This window comes from Vombatus ursinus, unplaced genomic scaffold (genome assembly GCF_900497805.2).
Source record: "Vombatus ursinus unplaced genomic scaffold, bare-nosed wombat genome assembly UNPS02000582.1, whole genome shotgun sequence".
Taxonomy (NCBI): domain Eukaryota; kingdom Metazoa; phylum Chordata; class Mammalia; order Diprotodontia; family Vombatidae; genus Vombatus; species Vombatus ursinus.
In genome coordinates, this window is record NW_020940360.1 from 35,935,686 (window position 1) to 35,955,263 (window position 19,578).

Genomic DNA, 19,578 nt, shown 5'->3' on the forward strand with positions numbered 1-19,578 from the left:
GGTGAAAGAGGAAAGAAAAAAAACAGTGAGTAGAGAATGTGCACATCTGCCTAAGAGAGGAAAAAAAGTGGTGGTGAAGAAACATTGGGTGAGATAATTCCCCATGCTGGCCACTAAATGGCTCCGTCTGCCTAGGACAGCTTGGTGGCTGCCTAAAACAGTCATCCAAGTGAATGGCGACAAAGAGAGGCAAAGTAAAACTAGCCTTTCTCTTCCTTTACACATTTTATAGAAAGAGCCATAGACTTTTAGAGCTGGAGGAGATTATCAGACTCTAGTCCAATTCCTCCATTTTGTAGATAAGGAAAATAAAAATTAGTTTAGCAACTTGCCCATGATCACATAGAGCTGATAGGTCAGCTTCTGGCTGAGCTAGAATTGAGGTTGCCTGGTTCCTGCCCGGGACAGAGGATTTTTCACTCTGCTCTGCTGACACCACCATGGCAATGTGGTAAAGTAACAAAGAGCACTACTCTTGAAAGTCAAAGGTCCTGGGTTAGAATCCTGGCTCTGAAATCTTTTAGATGTATGATCGTGGGCAAGCCTCTTTATGCCTCCATAATCTCTAAAATTGAAATAATAATTACTTACATCACCAACCTCACATAATGTTGTGTGATGACACCAGAACCTTGCAAACTTAAAGCTCTCTATACACACACTCAATTAATTTTAAATGCCACTGTGTCTTCTAAATTGCTCAGAATGTATCGTTTGTTATTAGTGGCTAAAATTCATACCGTGGTCTCGATTCACTTTAGTTCAATTCAGCAAACATTTACAAAGTACTTCTGTGTGTAAGGAAAGTGCCATGCCTCATTTAACCAATGATCGATTCTTCAGCTTTCTCTTTTATATTAAAATATAGCCAGCCTCTAATTATCCATAGTTAAAAGTTATTGCAGAAAGTACTGAGTAATGAACTCAGTGTTTCCCAGATCTTCTTGTAGCTATCTTCACCAGCACTTTGGCCAGAACTATGAATAAGTAGCAAAATTGACTGAGTTTTACCTTCCTCCTCTTAGACTTTTCATTCTCTAATAAAAGTACTACTGAATAGCAAAATTTCTAAAATAGAGGGGAGAAAGAGTCAAACTGGAGTTCAGATAATTCACAAACGTTATCCTAGATACTTAGCCCCTTCATAATCAATTCTGTAAATGAATAAGAGTCATCTTGTTAAATTATGCATTCCATAACTGAGTTTTCCTTTACTAATCCAGAAACTGTGATTATAATAGGAATTAACCAAGTTCTACAGTATGTATTTATAGACTTTCAGTGTGATTATACATATTAGGTAGAAAAGTTATCCACCTTGAATCATTTATTAAAAGAAAAGGAAAATTCTAAGAAGTAAATTTACCTTATCTTCAAGGTCCGTTCCAGCTCTAAATCTCTGATCTTATGGTAAATAAATCAATAAAGATATAATAGAAAGTTTCTTTTTTCTTTAGAGGTTTTATTTCATACTACATGATGGTAGATGATGAGAAGGAAAATGTTAAGACATGGGAACTCTAACTGTAGTTTTGGATTTTCAGTTGGAAGAATGAGTAAACGAGATTTTTAAGTGGTGTAGGACTTATTCATACATTGGTTTGTATTTTTCTTTTTTCATTTCTTTCCTGATGAGAATATTAGTATTTTTGGATTGGTTTGGTAGGGGAAAAAAAGGAGTGAATATTAATTTAAAATGCTATTTATGTCCTGAAACTAGAGATTTAGAGTGACTGCAGTTTCAGCCAGCCAACATCTCACTGTGACTAGGTGTGATCACTTTGTCAGTATCCAATGTGTGCACAAAGCTCAAGTTTCTGAGTTATCACATAACTTCTACTATAATAACTTCATATAAATCAGGACAATTTCATTAGTTTCACACTTTTGGGGTGGTGGTGGCTTCATTTATGTATTTTCTGGCATTAAAAGTCAAATAGTAAAGTTGAATTTACATAGTAAAAAAAGATTCTTCAAAAATCAGAAAGTTGTGTTGGAATTAATAAGTACCCCTCATCTTGCAATAAGATGTGGCTCATGGTAAAGTTTTGAGAATACTTATATTTTTTGATGGTCATCAATGTACTCAATGCTGCAAAATCAAAGTACTTAGATCAGAATAATTATTGAGATGATTGAATGTAGTTAAAGATGTAAGTCTTGTGCTGCTGCTGATTTTTGTTTGCTTATAGATTTTGCCTATTGCAAGCCTATGTTTTATTAGCTCCTATGAAACAGTGATAGTTTTATAAATATGACTGTGCCTGGTCACATCCTCTGATCTATATTACTCCAAGACATTTTAGTACAGTGGGAGAAGTAGTAGCTTTGGAATCCAAGAATATGGGTTCAAATCCCATCTCTGCTACCTGTGTGATCTTCAGTACTTACCACAGTGCTTGGCACATAAAAAATGCTTATTTCTTGATTAATTGAACAAGTTACCCAATCGCTAGGCCTCCATTTCCTCTGATATAAAATGAGAATTAGAATAGATGGCCTTTAAGGTACATTTTGGCTTTAAATCTGTAATCTTATGATCTGAAATGCTACAATGGAAGGCCACAACTTGCTTAAGTATAATCATTTTTTCCGGAGAACAGAAACAACTCTTCAAACCAATAAAATCCTTTATTATGTTATAAATTGTGATGGGAAATGGAACCAATTCATTTTCACGAACGCTAGTTTGTCCAGCCTTCTAGGCATGTGGTTGTCTTAGAATGTAAATGTCTTAGTTAATGTGTGTTAATGAAAAATTATTAAAATTCAAATCTGTTGTAGCATTCTTAATGTTGTCATGCTTTTCTAATGTCTGGCATAAAACAATAGGAATATATGACATAATTTGTTGGAGGCTAACTATACTCTAAAACTCAGAAAGTACATAATTAGCAATATAGTGAACAAAGTAAACCCTTGGCCCTGTGACCAAGAGCTCTTATCATGCAGTAACAGTTAACACAGTCAGATTTTTCACCTTTCCTTTTATAGATGGTGATAATGATGGTGTCTCTGAAGACCCATGATTCTACCTCAGAGTTCCAAACACTGAGAAAGAGACCTTACACCTGTTGGTGCAGTGACTCACCTCTGCATTTTATAATTTCATCAGGTATGCCATCAGATGCCGATGCTTTACATATTTTCACAGATCTAGTTTATCTTTAGTGATAGATTTGGAAAAATTCTCCAAATTACACAGAAACTGGCTGACCTAACAGATAACCCACGATAAAATAAAATATCTGGTGATATTTTATATCACCATAAAATATCTGTGGAACAATGAGAGACTGCTTAGGGAAAAAAAAAATCCAGCATACCTGAAAAGTCAGATATGAAAACACACTGGTTTCAAACTAAGTAGAAAATTAAATTTTTCAAAACTCTGACATTATCCAGCCACCAAGAGTAATATAAAACAGCGAAGGCCTCCCCTAGTTCATCTCAAATTACCTTGTTTTCCTGATGTTCTTCTGCCCCATTGGTCTTGCCCTTTGCTTTTTCCAGAAAAAAAATTTCTGAGCTTGTCAGGTAGTCCTAATACTACCTCCAATATTTCTCCTAGATCTATCCTAGTCTAGGACATCCTTTATTACCCCAACTTGCCAACATCTTCTTTCATCATCAGAAGAAAACAGTATAGTAGAAGGAGATTTGGTTTTGGTTCCAGAAGAGACCTATGTTTAAATCCTATGTCTAATCCTACCTCTGGTGTGACCATGGTCAAGTTACTTAACAAGTTACTCTCCACTTGCTTCTTTATTTGCAGAATGAGGATAATAATATTTGTCCTACCTACCTTACAGGTAGTTGTGAGCATCAGATTAGGAAATATATGCAAGATACTTGGTAAGCATAAAGCACAACATACATATAAAGTCAACAAGCATTTATTAAGCACCTTCTATGTGTCAGGCCCTATTCTTAGTGCTGAATGTAAGCTGTTGTTATCCTTTAAGCAGCTCCTGTTACTTCTCTATCTTCATGAATCTTTCTTCAACCAAATAGAAGGAATGATCATAATTTTCTCTTACCCCCATCTTATAAAAATATGAAATTCTGATGACCCAGTAGTAATCTGGTTCAGAGGAATTGATTTATATTGATGAAATGTCCGTGATTTATAAATCAGAATATGAACTTAATTTATATTGGCAGGTTTATCTGCCACAAAAACTAGAGTTGGCTAAGGCATCTCTTTCCCAGTGTCAGGGTACCTGAGTTGCTTAGTTAGTTATCCAAAAGTTATTTAATAAACATTGAATTTTAAGGCAAGTTTAGGACTATAAGGGAAACAATCATCTTCTTAGCCTCTCTGCAACATTGGCTCCTTTTGACCAACCTTTCTTCCTGGATATTCTCTTTTCCCAGGGTTACCAACATATTGGCAGTCAGTCAGCAATTTATTAAATGTGTACTATGTGCCAGATATTCGTTCTTGATTCTATTTCTACCCAATTGGCCATTTCTTCTTATTCTGTTTTTCAGGTCATCACTCATATTCCATCCCCTAACTGTAGATGTATCCTAAAAACCTGACTAGGGCCCTCTTCTCTCTCTTTACTCCATTGGTGATTTTTTTTTTTATCAGCTCTTATTAGTTCAACTATCATCTTGTACATGTGACTTCCAGATCTATAAATCTAACCCTAGTCTTTCTCCTGAGCTCCAGTCTTTCATCATCAACTGCCTATTGGACATTTCCAGCTAAATGTCCTATCGGTGTCTCGAATATAAGATATTAAAAAAAAAAAACCTCATTATATTTCCCACCCTTCCCTGTTTAATCCTCCCCTTCTGAACTTCCTTATTTTTGTTAAGGGCACCATTATCCTTCCCAAGATGGCAACCTAGGAGGCATTCTCAATTCTTTCGTCTTTCTTATCTCTCAAATACAGTCTGTTGAAAAGTCTCAGCAGTACCTCCACATCTTCTCTTATATTTCTCCTCTTAATTTACATAGCCGTCTTCCTTCATTGCAGCCTAGCTTTGTTTTCCCAGTTCCTACTGTCCTCATCACTTCTTTCCCAGAACATTGCAATAATCTGCCAATTGGTTTCCCCTATATAAAGCTTCTCTCCTTTCCCCATGCATTTTCTACACAGCTGCCATGTTGATATTCATAAAGCATAGGTCTAACATGCTACTCCCTTGTTCAGAAAACTCCAGTGGTTCCCATTTACCTCTAGGACACAGTACAAACTCCGCTATCTGGCATTTAAAACTATTCAAAATCTGGCTCTACTTACTTTTCCAGCCTTATTGCGGGGGACCTTCTTATACTCTATATTTCAGCCAAACTAGACCATTTTCTGTCCCTCAAGCATAACATTCCTTCTCTCCTACCTCCCTGCGTTTGTAGGAAGTCCCCCCTGCCTGGAATACATTCTTATTACCTTACGTAGGACAGGGTAAGGATGTGGTATCTGTGGGGAAAAGAGGATAGAGAAAAACACAGGGATGCTGTCTTTGTAAGAGAAACTTTCCCCCTTTTGAATTCCTCCTCAGAGGTAGTAGCAGATAATTGCCAAAGGTAAGATGTGGGGGTAACTCAGCTAGAGAAATCTATACATAGCTCTTGAAGTTATACAAAATACATTACTAGTTTTCATCAAAACTTCCCGTAAACACCACCTTTCACAAGGCTTTTCCTGATAGGTCAAATGATCATTTCTATGAAAAGGATGCTATATATCCAGCCCTTGGCTCTCTCCTGAGCTGTGGCACTGCATCACCAACCAGACATCTCCAACTGAGATGTCCAAATTCAACATGTCCAGAACAGAACACCTCATCTTTTCTCCAAAACCTCTTCCGAATTTCCCTGTTTCTGCTCCTGTCCAAATGACTTTTGTATGTATTTTGGATGTATTTTTTATATGTCTGTATAGATGTTGTCACGTCCCCTGCCATGCTCCCATATGACGTAAGCTCCTAGAGGACAGGGACTGCCTTTACATACATTAAAGCACTATGAGGCAGGTATTTCACATGCTATTTGCTCCATTCCAAAGAGGAAAAAACTGAGACATAGAGAGAAAAGTGATTAGCTCTTGGTCACAAAGCAGCTAATTGGTGCAGGGTTAGGATTCACATTGAGGTCTTTGGACTCCAGGGCCAGCATCCTCTACACCATACCTTGCTACTGATACCTATATGCCATTTGACAATTTGATATACTTTTACTTGATATACTTGATATACATTTGTATCAAACATCATAACAACTTTGTGAGCTAGATATGGGATAAAGATAAACTAAGTTCTGTGAAAATGTTTATGTGATAGTGAGGATTCAGATGTAAGCTTTGTTTGCTGACTATTTTATTAATAACACAGAGATTCAATCAAAAGCACTTACAAAGAGCCTGCTATGTGCCAAACACTGTTTTTGGTGCTGAGAATATAAAGGCAAAAATAAGTAGTCCCTGTCCTCTAGGAGCTTACGTCATATGGGAGCATGGCAGGGAACGTGACAACATCTATACAGACATATAAAAAATACATCCAAAATACATACAAAAGTCATTTGGACAGGAGCAGAAATAGGGAAATTCGGAAGAGGTTTTGGAGAAAAGATGAGGTGTTCTGTTCTGGACATGTTGAATTTGGACATCTCAGTTGGAGATGTCTGGTTGGTGATGCAGTGCCACAGCTCAGGAGAGAGCCAAGGGCTGGATATATAGCATCCTTTTCATAGAAATGATCATTTGACCTATCAGGAAAAGCCTTGTGAAAGGTGGTGTTTACGGGAAGTTTTGATGAAAACTAGTGATGAGAGCTCTGGCATTTACTATCTTTGTGACCTTGGGCAAGTCATTTAGTCTCCATAGACCTCAGTTTTCTCATCTTTATCTAAGGTAATAGATATTCAAATAATAATCAAAGTAAGATAATCTAGCTCTATGATCTTACTGTCTATGGGAATGGATGAGATTGAGAGAGAATGTAGAGAGATTTCTGAAATTAAGGAATGAATTCCATTCATTTCAGCGTAATAAAGTGGAAAATATACTGGATTTGGAAACAGAAGACTTGGGTTCAAATCCTGTCTTTTCTGCTTACTATCTTTGTGACCTGGAGCAAGATACTTGACTTTAAAAAAAAACAAAAAGAATTCTTGTTTTACAAAGAGCTTAGTAGAAGACAGTATGTTTTCAGCTAATGTGTAATAATATAAAATTAGAAGTTAGAAAGGTTTTAATTTAAGCCTTTCCTGCAGGGACTAGCTTATAGCTTTCTGTTGTACTTCTCTACAGTATTCACTGCATTCTTTTATGTTCATGAATGGATAGTCAAATTATTAAAGCTGGATAAAATTATATTCATGAAATGATTATTTCTAATGTGTTTTTTAACAACTGGAAATATACCTGTTAGATGGTATTGAAAATATAAACTTTAAAAATACTTTAGATGATGGATTTATCCTTAAAGCTTACAATTTTGCCTTCCCAAAGTCAAAGGCCTTTCTTCTGCTTATATACCAATGAGAGTATATTAACCTGTTCTCCCTTCCCATCCCCAACTTCCCTAATTACATTTTCAGATTGTGTAATTGTATTTGTCCTTTGTATACATAAATATACAAACTAATTCAAAAATAAATTCAGTTTGGTTGCTGATTAATTTTATGCATTTGAATTGGATGAGATAAAAGGTCACAGGTCTTATAAATATCCCTGGGAATTAAAGGGGGAGGGGTGTTCATATTGAGAAGACTAAACCAAGTGGATAAAACCTGAACATTTGTGGATCATAGCTCCAAAAAATATAGAAACCTGGAGTGAGTATTATGGTTGTGACAATTAAGAACTAGCATCTAAGGGCTGTAGTTAAAGTTCCTTTGTGGCTGATTAAGTATTCCTTGGTGGTGATTAGTGAATGTAAGAATGCAATCATTTTGTAGAGTTTAATCACTCTGACGATAGAGAAGTTAGTTACTCAGAAAAAAAAAAGTAGAAGCTTATATAACTTTCATTGGCCTCATTTTTGTTAATAGAAAAGAGAAAAGGAAGAAAAGTTTTTGTTAAATGGATACAGTCAGTAAATTATGTAAAAATTAATTTATAGAGTTTTTTTAAAAAAATTAGATACAGGAAAATAAATTATGTGCATTCAGTTTCCCTTGACTATACTTTGTACATTTTCTAGTATTTATCAAGGCTATATATGACTAGAAAAGGAAGACTGGGCATATAGTGAGAGCAAAGGATGCCAGATGAACAGCCCAAGTGCTGCCCTAGTACCTACTAAATTGAAGGCTTAGAGGAGGGCCTCTACTATGTTGGGAGAACCTCGGTGGAGGATTTGTGGGAGCACACAAACAGGAATTAGGTGGGACTAGAGGGTGTCAATGTGTTGCAATCTGTATCAATGGAGAGAATACCTACATCAGTGAGATCCCAAGTCCATATTAAAGTAATATAGCCCATACCCCTTGACTTAAAAACATCGAACTTATAATGTTGTATGAATGAAACAATCCACACTACATGGGGCTTGTCTACCTTCATGCCCCAGGAGAGCAAACTGCAGTGCATCTGTGGACATAGGCATGGCTGGAGTGGAGGAAGGAGCACTGTGTCCAGTAGCACAAAGAGGACCAGGCTATTAAGAAGAAGAAATAGGCAAAAAGTCAAGGGAAGAGATGCATTTCTAGTGATAAAGGGAATCTTAAGGTAGCTATATCAGGGACTATGACCAGGAGAAAGAATTTGCATTACAGAGGTTTTAGGATATCTGGGAGAGAAGGTGTTAAATGTAGACCTTGTCCCCACATCATGCTGAATTTGGTACCTGCCCCCACACACTTCAGATTTGGAGTCAAAGTCAGATTGTGTATGTAAGGCACTTTGTAGATAGATAAATAGATAACGCATTTATTAAGTGCTTATTGTGTGCCAGGCACTGTGCTAAATACTGGGGAGTCTATGAAATACAAGCAAGCAAGACAATCCTTACCCTCAAGGAGCTTACATTCTCACGGAGGAAGACAATGCATGCGATATAAATGTCTGGTGTTATTATTCTCACCATCATCTTAAGCAAGTTGCTTAACCTCTCTGTGCTTCTGTAGATTTGGCAGATGATCTTTAAGGTTCCTTCCAGGCCTAAAAGCTTATTGTTTCTTTGGCCTCTCCCTCTTTTTGTCCCCTCCATGTCTGTTGCAGGAGGGTAAGATTGTGTTCTGGTGATCTTCTGGCCTTTCCTTGTACCATGAAAGGCATTTTCCCATAGACAAAGATCGCCAGACTTCCAGACTATGCACAAAACCTATTTAATCGATAATGTAGCTGAGATCATGAATACTCACAACATTTTTCGTTGTTGTTGTTTACTTATTAATACAGCAGGCTTTTTTCTACTGTTTTGCGAGGCAATGTTTAACTTTTCAGTCACCATTATGATAGTAACTGTTGCTTCAATTTCATGTGTTTTAGTAACATTCTTTTGTTTTCTGCTTATTCCCTTATTTTCTCACGAGAGGCAAGTTTATATACCCAAAAAAGAAATCAATTGTTGCTCTATTAAGAGCTTATTTTAACCAAGTGATTTCATTTGTTTTGTAGGAATATTGTAACACAATTCGGTTGGATTCTGGAATAGATTATCGGAAAAGAGTACTTCCTGGAGCTGGAAAACTCTATTACCTGTAAGTTGGCGTCTCCCCTCCCCCCATATTTAGAATCCAATAACTCATCAAGAGAACATAGAAAACTGTGCAGGACAATTACTAGAATGTGAAAGATCATTTCTTTCTTACTTTGCTCTGTGAGCCTTCTTAAACATCAATGATAACTTTATTAAACTGTTTTTCTCCATCATCCACATTTGAATCATTTGTAATGTATCATTCAATTAAACCTAATTAGTTTTTTGGGGAGGTGTGGTGACAGATGGTTAGAAAGTAATGAGTATCCTCTCATAAGAGATTGTGTTAATAGAAGAATATCCTTATTGTATTAAAGTAATTAATTATTTGCAGAAATATTCTGACAAGTGTTCATTTAGTGTAGTGTGTTCCTGTATGCAGTTTCAAAAAAACCTGTTTTATTTTGACAGATGATCTGTTTTTATTTACCATTTTAAATTTATTTCTTCATTTATTCTCCTTCGAGAAGAAAGAACTGATGCTGAATACATTCACAAGTACAACTGGTGATATTTTGTCTGATAAAAACACTTGTATTCCTGGTTGGAATAATTTATGATTACAAACAAGTTCTGCAGGAAACTAATGGCATAAAACCTTCAACAAATAAGCAACACTTCCTAAAAATGTCATTTGTAAGAAACTTAAAAACATAAATAACACTATATGAATGCAGGTCATAATTTTAGTGCTTACTACACTGCTCAGCACATGGTGAGTGCTAAAGAAATGTTGCTCCCTTTCTCACTGTCTAGGGAGTAATTATGACTTAGACAAAAACTGTTTTCTAATCATTGAAATTTTGATGATTGTATCCATGTGACAAATTATGAAAAGGTCATTTCTGTTAACTCTTGTAAAAAGTACATTACTTTTTTCAAGTAGCATAGTTCAGTTCAATTCAATAAGCATTTATTAAGCAATTACTGTATGCCAGAAATTGGTGCTATAAAGACTAAAATGAAACAATCTTTGGCCTCAAGGTCCTGAATTCTACTGGGAAGATAACAATATAGCCACTGCTTTACCTCATACCCCAATGGAAACAGCCTAAGAACCCTTGGAATAGCAGTACTTCAATCCCCGCCAAGCCAGCATTTTCTACTTCTAGTATGGCCAGTGCAGCCATAATTGAGGGAAGGCGACCCCTGTGGAGAAGGGGCCATGATCCTTGCCACCAGCTGCTCATTGGTAAGTCCAGGAGCTGGGGGAGTTAGCTGTGCCCCCTCCCATATGACTGGCTTTGCTTTCAGCCCAGTCTCCATGGCCATCATCCAGGGAAGCAAGCCCTGTGCAGATGGGACCTGGCAGCTGCTTGTGCAGGTTCTGCAGCCCCTGCCTTCTCAACAGCCACAATTAGTGAAGACTCAGAAAAGAAAGGTCTCACCGAAGTCCTTGGCGCTATAGAATGGGGTCAACATCAGAAACAAATATGGTTTTATTCATGAAAATGACATTAAAGAAGTATTAACATCTTCTGCTGCTACACACTAAGAATCACTGGGCCTTTCCATTTGACATGTAATTGAAACTTTCTTTATGTATTACTCCTGCATCAGAATGTGAGCTCCTTTAGAACAGGGGCTGTTTGTAAACCCAGTAGTTAGCACAGGGATTTGCACATAGTAATTGCTTAATAAATGCTTTTTCGTTCATTCATAAGGACACTACTCTTTCCTGGTTCTCCTTCCCATCTGACCACTCCTCAGTATCTTTTGGTGGACCTTGATTCCCACAAGGATGTGAGATGAGGAAGAAAAGAATTCCAGGCATGGGGTATAGCTAGTGAAAATGTCCAGTGTTAGGAGATGGAAGTATCTGGTCTTAGAAACAGTGAGGGAGCCAGTGACACTGTGTGCATTGGTGGGGAGGTGGTGAAAAATTTGTAAAAAGATTGGAAAGGTAGGAGGGAGCCAAGTTATGTAGGTCATTTAATGTCAACAGAGGATTTGATATTTGATCCTGAAGGTGACAGGAGCCACTGGAGTTCATTGAATGGGGAGGTGACATTGTCAGATCTGTGGAATGTCAGTTTGACTGCTGATTGGAGTGGGGAGAGACTTGAAGCAGAGAGCTCAACTAACAGACTATTGCAGTAGTGCAGGCATAAGGTGATGATGGCCTGCACCAGGCCGGTGGCACCATGTTAGAGGAGAAAAGGCAGCATGTTCTGTACATGAAGGTAAAATAAATGCCACTTGGACATGGAGCAGTGAGAGAGAATGGGGAATCAAGGATGATGACACCTAGTTTTGGGAGGTTGGTGGTACCCTTGGCAATAAAAGGGAAGTTTGCAAGAGGGGAGGGTTTGAGGAGAAAGATAATATAGTTCAGTTTTGGACATGGAGAGTAATATGTCCACAGGACATCCAGTTTGAGATGAGCAATAAGTGTGTAGCTGGAGATGCAAGACTGAAGATCAGGAGAGAGGATAAGTAGATTTGAGATTCATCAGCTTAGAATGAGTAGAGCTGAGTTAACCTAAATCTCTCTGTGCTTCTCTGTATTCATCATATTTGTTGTTTCTTACAATATTAAAGTATTCCATTATGCTCATATACTATATGTCAGGAAAACATTATACACGACTTTGACAGTGGAAAGAATAATCATAAAATAATCAAAACTTAATGTCACAAAATTACAAAGAACTAGCCAGCATGACCCTAAAGAAGAGATATGAGAAGACACTTGTGCCCACTTGTTTTCACGGTTACAGGTTCGTGGGTATGGGAGCATTTCATATAATGTCAGAGTTGTTTATTGTTTTTGTTTTTGGTGCTCTGTTTTGCTAAAAAAAAATTTTTTCTCTTACTCTTTTTTCATTATTAAACAATTCTTTGTTATAAGAAATGGCTCTCTAAAAGAGGGAAGAAGAAGGATACAAGGGGAAATCTATGTAAAAACAAAATATATCAATAAAATTTACTTTTAAAAACAATAACATGGAAGTTTGGAAGAAAAGTGAGTTTTGAGGAAAAGATCTGTTTTGTGTATGTTGAGTTGAGACTCCATAACATTTAGTTAATAATATCCAATGGGTATTTGGTCATGTGGGACTGGAGTTTTAAATACCAATAAAATAATTCATATTTTATCCTAGGGAACTACTTAACTAGAAAAATTGCATGCTTTGTGGTTAGTTTTGTGGATAACATTTTGTGGCATAGGGAAAAGAGTTTCTAAGATTAGAAGACCTGGTCTTAAATCCCTAACTCTGCCTCTCACTCATTTTGTGACATTGGGCAAGTAATTTCCTCTTCATAGGTCCATAGTTTTCTCATCCACGAAATGAAAGATCTGGACTAAATGTCTCAAAGGCCTCTTCCAGCTTGAAATTCTATTATTCAAATCCAGTTTGTTGATATTAAAGCAGGAGGTCCTTCCTCTGGGACATTTTATCCAGCCCTCACCCTCATTAAGGATAGGGTTTTTATCTTCACTGAAGATAGAGCTGCTTCAATTCAATCTCATTTTAAAAACACACACAAAAAAAACATTACTAAGGGCCTATTATTCTTTTTTTTATTAATTATTTTATTGTTTTGATTTTATTTTCTTTTTCTGAATTTGTGTTTTGACCTTTCCAGTCATCATAGCTTTCTATGATCAGATTCCTGTAGAGGAGGCACTGTCCCAAGCTTCGGGTTTTTCATGCTGCTTTTTTCAGAGCTAATTCTTATAAGTTTTACATTCTTCCAAGATGGTATGATCTAAGAGGAAGTGTGGTCCCTGCTCTTCTGGCCTGTGCTGGGGTCTGTCAGTGACCCCACACTACTACAGCCCACTTCTCTAGTGTGCTAGTGCTAGTGCTCCTCCACCTCTGGGAGCTGTGACTGGGAAGCAGGTATGAGCAATGATACAGAGTCCTGCACCCAGTTCCAGGAAAGGATCTCTTGTAATCTCCTTTTGATCAGTTGTCTGACTCCCTTACCATCTATGGGCTGAGAGCTCCAGAAGCTACAGCTGCTGGTTCAGTAGCTGCCAAGATCTACTGCTGGTCTGCTAGGGCAAGGCCTATACTGGACTGTGCTCCACTTTCACCCCAGTGAGACAGACCTTTCCCATCAACCCTCTAAGTTGTCTTGGGCTGGAATATTGTTCCACCTTTTCCCTTTGTTGGTTCTGCCACTTCGGAATTTGTTTTGAGGTATTATTTTAACATTGTTTGGAGGGATATTTGGGAGAGTTAAGGTGAGTCCCTGCTTTATTCCTCCATCTTGTCTCTGTCCCCATCAAGATTATGCTTAATAAAAACATAAGAAAGGAACAAGCACAGCCTAGAATATGAACAGGCAGTTCTCAGATGGGAAAATTGGAATTATTCTTATAGCTCTTTGAGCATAGTTCCAAATTGCTCTCCAAAATGGCTGGATCATTTCACAACTCCACCAACAATGCATTAGTGTTTCAATTTTCCCACATCTTCGCCAACATTTATCATTTTCCTGTTTTGTCATGTTGGCCAATCTGATGGGTGTGATGTGGTACCTCAGAGTTGTTCTGATTTGCATTTCTCTAATCACTAGTGATTTAGAGCATTTTTTCATATGACCATAGATGGCTTTAATTTCTTCATCTGAGAATGACCTGTTCATATCCTTTCACCATTTATCAAATGGGGAATGACTTGTATTCTTATCAATTTGACTTAATTCTCAATATATAGGACCTGCTGTTCTTTACTGTTGTCCTATCACCAGTATTAGAGAACCCTTGGCAGTCACTCTTTCCATCATACTAGGATAAACATACACACACACACACACACACACATACATACATCTAGAAGAGTTTGTTGAGAAAAAAGTCTTCTGTATTTGGAAACAATAAAGATATAATTTTTTAACTGCTGTTCTTATGGTTTTAAAAATCTAAACTTCATCAGCATTTTAGCCTAATTCAATTAGAAGTCTGTGTTTCCTATACACCATGAGAAAGAATCACTTTGGAATTTTTTATTATGTTAGTGAAATCCATATTAAATTAACATAAAATAAAATAAAACCCTCTGCCCTTGTGAGGTGGTGTACTTTTTCTCAGTATTGGTTTTCAGATAGAGACAAGATGCCAACCTAGAGACAAATGCCTGAACTAAAAGAGAGTTAGGATTAAGTGATTTCCTGCATTCCCATCTCTAAGATTTTAGGGTTCTGTGCCCTTTTATGTAATGTTGCATGAGGAAATTGGGATCTACTCATGCCCTATAATGTCTTTATATATTACCAACACAAATTTTAGCACTTCATGTAAGCTTGCTGCAACAAAAGACCCCATATCCCAATCAGATTTAAAATTGATGCAGAAGTTAATATTTTATACATTCCCTGGTATTTAATAATTGTAATCAACCAGACAAATTGTTTTACCAACTAAGACTGGCCGTGAACCGCCCATGGAATTGAGAAAGATCCATCAGTCCATCAGTTGTATTCCATGTCCTGGCCCAGACAGGTTTCCTGTGTTGAGACAGATTGAGCCACAGACTCTACTGGTGGTGCCCTTCTTTTCATGCCTTTAAGTTTCAGCTTTGCAGTTATACTCCTTCCAAAACCCAAAGGTTGTGGTTTCCTGGAAGCTGCTCAGTGTCATGAGTATAACACCTCCAGATTGCTATTTGACATCATTTATGATCAGAACTACAATGTTATCTTATTGACTTTGAAATTCTAATAGTTCGAAACTTATAAAAGTCAAGATGGCATGGTGTCATAGTGAATATCAAGAGCCACCCGCAAAGCCAGGAAGACAGATTCAAACACCGTAGCTGACATATAATGCCTTTGTGTCCTTAGGCAAGTCATTTAACCTCTTCAGTGCCCAAGAAACTCTCAACTAGAAAATGCTGACTTGCACTGGTAGAGTTTCCATACCTGGAAGTCCTGTATACTAAGGTAAACACTACTCAACATGAGAAATTTAATTCATCTATGTTTTTTAACTCTCCTCATTCAGTAGGTGTATGTAGTAAATTTAAGGAAAGAATTTGAAGTATAGATATGATTGCTCAGAAATTTTTCATATCAGTGATTGGAAATGCTGAGCATGTGCCATATATAGCATGTAGGATGTAGGACAGTTACCATTGCCATATTCTCTACCTACTTTCTTCCAGCAAAAATGCTTGCTGGCTTCCAGAGTTAGAAGCCATTACATATCCCCCTTTCCATTATCAACTTCCCCTCACACTCCCACCTTGCACATATTTGACTAGTTTGTTCAATTTGATGCCTACTTCCTATAGTTCCCCCTCTCCCTCACCCCTCAGTGACAAGCACACCCTCATTCTCAAAGGAAGGAGCACACCACTGAAAATAGGTTACCAATCCCTAGTGTATAAGAAATAGAAAAACCTTCTTTCTGTACTTCTATTTTTTTTTTTTTTGGTCTGTAGAATGAGTATAGTTATACTTAAGCTTTATCAACTTAATAAAGAAATAAAAGTATTACTAGTTTGTAAATTCAATGAGGACAGGTATCTATAGTACATTTTTTGTGTGTATCTTAGCACTTAGCATAATCTAGGCACCTACTAAACACTCAGTATCTATTTGTTCATTGATGGCTTGACTGTTCATTGATGGTCACTCTTTAGTTTTGGAGGAATAATGACAAGAGCTCATGATGATTTTTCAGGACTATCTTACAGGAACAATCAGACCCAAATGAAAACATCAGGATATCTGGGTGGGTATTTGGCTACTAGTTACAAGCCCATAAGTACTTGAATGGAAAGTAATAAGCGTCCACTGAATAATGTGACGTGAGCAAAGCTCAAGATGTCGTAAACCACTAGTGACTAATGACTTTTGAGCAACATTGAACGTGGTAGATTAAGGAGCTCTTAGTTATCATATACCAAAGGATATTTTGTGGAATCGTTGCATCTACATCATGAGACAAGTATGTGGATGGTGACTGGAAAAGAACTAAGAGCTCTGAAATGAAGAGTTTTTTTATCATTCTGGGCCTGGAGTCAGGACAACCTGAATTCATATCTGGACTCAGGCATTTACTAGCTTTGTGACCCTACAGTTTCCTCATCTGTAAAATGAACTGGAGAAGGAAGTGGCAAACCACTCCAGTGTCTTTGCCAAGAACTCCCCAAATGGGGTCACAAAGAGGCAGACACAATTGAAAATGACTGAACAACAACAAAAATTTTATGCAGTTAGAAGTTTTGGATTGTACTATTCTGAATTACATAAAGAAAATTGGTTATGACTTTGAAATTCATGGACAATTTACAAATCTATGAACATGCTAAAAAAGAAAAAAGGTGTCCACCAGACATCCAGTTTTAGAAATGTGAAAGGCAATTAAAGTTGTGAGATTAGAGATCAACAAAGAGTGTAAGGCAGAATAGGTAAATTTGAGAATTGTCAGCATAGAGGTGTGTGTTAGATCCATGGATGCTGATGAGATGACCAAGCAAAGCAGTATAGAAGGAGAAGAGAACAGGATCCAGGACAGATCCCTGAAGGATACATAGGGGTAGAGGATATGATCTGGATGAGGATCCAACAAAGGAGACTGAGGAGGAGTCAGATGTGAAGGAGGAGAACCCAGAGAGAACAGTATCCCAAAAACCTAGAGAGAAGAGAGTGTCATCAAGGAGGAAAGGGTGATGAATAGGATTAAAGGCTGAAAAATGGTCAAGAAGAAGGAGGATTGAGAAAAAGCCATTGGAGGAGGAGGAAGGGGAGAAGAGAGAGAAGAAGAGTCAAGTTTTACTAGAGGATAGAGCTGATCTTCACAGTGGGCTAATAGGACAGAGAGAAATGGTCCAGAGGCAAGAGTTGGAACCTACTATAGACCTAGAAACCTCCACTAGAGAGGAACCCATAGACCTAAGAAACCTCCACTAGAGAGGAAAAAGAAATGGCTGTATTGCAAGATTGGTGCAGGACATCCTGAAACTTGGAAAGGAATCTTGGGAATGGTAGATAATGAAATCCTTTTCATGCTCAGGTCAAGAAACTCCTGTGTATGCCCCTTGTAAGTCTCTACCTTGTCATCCATACTTGTAGAGAAAACTAAGCAGCAGCTCTAGGAGAAAGTGAAAAAACCACTAGCTCTTGGCACCGGTGCCAGTCCTTTAGTAGGAGTTAGATTGTCTGTTCTAGCATCCATTCTCTAGAATCTACTCCCCGACAGAATTAAGACAGAGACACAGATACATATGTGTCCTATAAGCTATGTCAACTAAGTCAGTCTAAGAGTAGACTTAAGGTAAATGAGAAATCTTTGCTGTATAAATGTGTCTATTTCTGTATTTTTAACTTACTTAAATCTTCCTGTAGTGTCCATGTAAAATTTTCTTTTGAAATATTTAAACTTGCCATAGCAGAACTAGTGGGGAAAGAAATCTCCCTTTCCCTCCCCTCTATTTCTTTCCCATCAAAATAAAGAGGGAAACCAGTAGCAGGAATGGAGATAACAAATCTCATCCCAGGTCATGATCCCAAAAAGAGCTAGTAGAACAGGGGTCCTGGAAAATACGAAATCTCAGAGGGAAAGAAATGAGATTAGATGTGAATAGTGATCTCCAGTGCAATTTCCTTAATTTTTAAAAAATATTTTCTTGATGTTCTTTTTTAAACATCACTTTCACTTCTTAATGACCCCCTACTCCTCACCATCTTAGAACTCTTTCACTGTAACAAGTAACTGCAGTCAAGGAAAACAAGTTTATATTTTGGGCCTGTACCATTTTCTTACGGGGTCCTAGGACTGTTCTTCACTCTTCATATTTTTTCAACTGAAGAATTGTCTATTAGTATCTATTATTTCCTGTCTCTAAGTCAGTTGCATTTTAATAGTAGTATATATGTACTTACTATATATTATGTGGGCACCTAGCTTGTAGTGTACAGAGTGCTGGCCTGGAGTCAGGAGGACTAATCTTCCTGAGTTCAAATCTGGCCTCAGACACTTACTAGCTGTGTGACCCTGGGTAAGCCATTTAACTCTGTTTGCTTCAGTTTCCTCCTCTGTGAAATGAGCTGGAGAAGAAAATGGCAAACTACTCCAGCATCTTTGCCAAAAAAAAAAAAAAAAAAAAAACCTCAAATGGGGTCACAAAGAGTCAGACACGACTGAAAAATGACTGAATGACAACTGAATAATATATATTATGTACATATTTATTAAACTCTTTAAGATTGAAAAAGTGTTTTGCATATATTACCTCTTTTGGTTTTCCCAACCATGTGAGATAGTGCTATTTTCCTCACTAGTGTGGTATCTTTGTGATGGTAGGTGAGAAGAGGAGAGCCATATTCAAACCCAGGTCTTCCTGATCCTAAGTCCAATACATTATCCACTATGTCAATCAACTTCACCATGACAAAACAGACTCCTTTCCAAAATGCAGTAAGTTCAGTTTTTTAATCAATGAGAATTCAGTTTTTAATTCAGTTCTTTGTTGATAGGAACTTGTCGCAAAACTTTTTAAACCTCTAAATGAATTATATTGACTGATTCCTACTTTGCTACAAATATCCTTTTCTCTTACAAAACTTAGATTATTCAAGTTTTATTTTCCTTTGTCAAAAACTATTTCCTTTCTTCCTTGCTTAAGTTTCACCAAGTACCCAGGTAACCTACTTAAAGAAGGTAGTAGTTATGGTCACTATTATGCCTAAGTAAGATATGTAACCATCTATGTGGTAATGAGCCCTGATACTCCTACCAAAAATCTTTCCCTAAATTCTGACCGAAATTCTATAAAGTTTAATTCTTTTAGTTTTGTTTCTATAGCCAAATGAACTCCTCTCTTTTCCTCATGTGTGGCACTCCAGTTCAGGTCTCTATAGCTTTGTACTGGCCATCACCTTTGCTATAATTCACCCCTCCTCACCTCTGTCTCATAGAATCCTTCTCTTTACAAGACACATCTCAAGTACTACCTTCTA

The 19,578-nt window shown here is 37.3% G+C and overlaps 1 protein-coding gene across 2 annotated transcripts in view; it reads left to right on the forward strand.

Moving 5' to 3' along the window:
* AFG1L (AFG1 like ATPase) overlaps positions 1-19,578 on the forward strand; it is a 176,142-nt gene that overhangs the window by 115,640 nt on the left and 40,924 nt on the right. For both annotated transcript variants that reach the window (XM_027856006.1, XM_027855997.1), the window contains exon 8: positions 9,579-9,661. In XM_027856006.1, the coding sequence (XP_027711807.1) occupies positions 9,579-9,661 (83 nt within the window). The remainder of the gene's footprint in view (positions 1-9,578; positions 9,662-19,578) is intronic.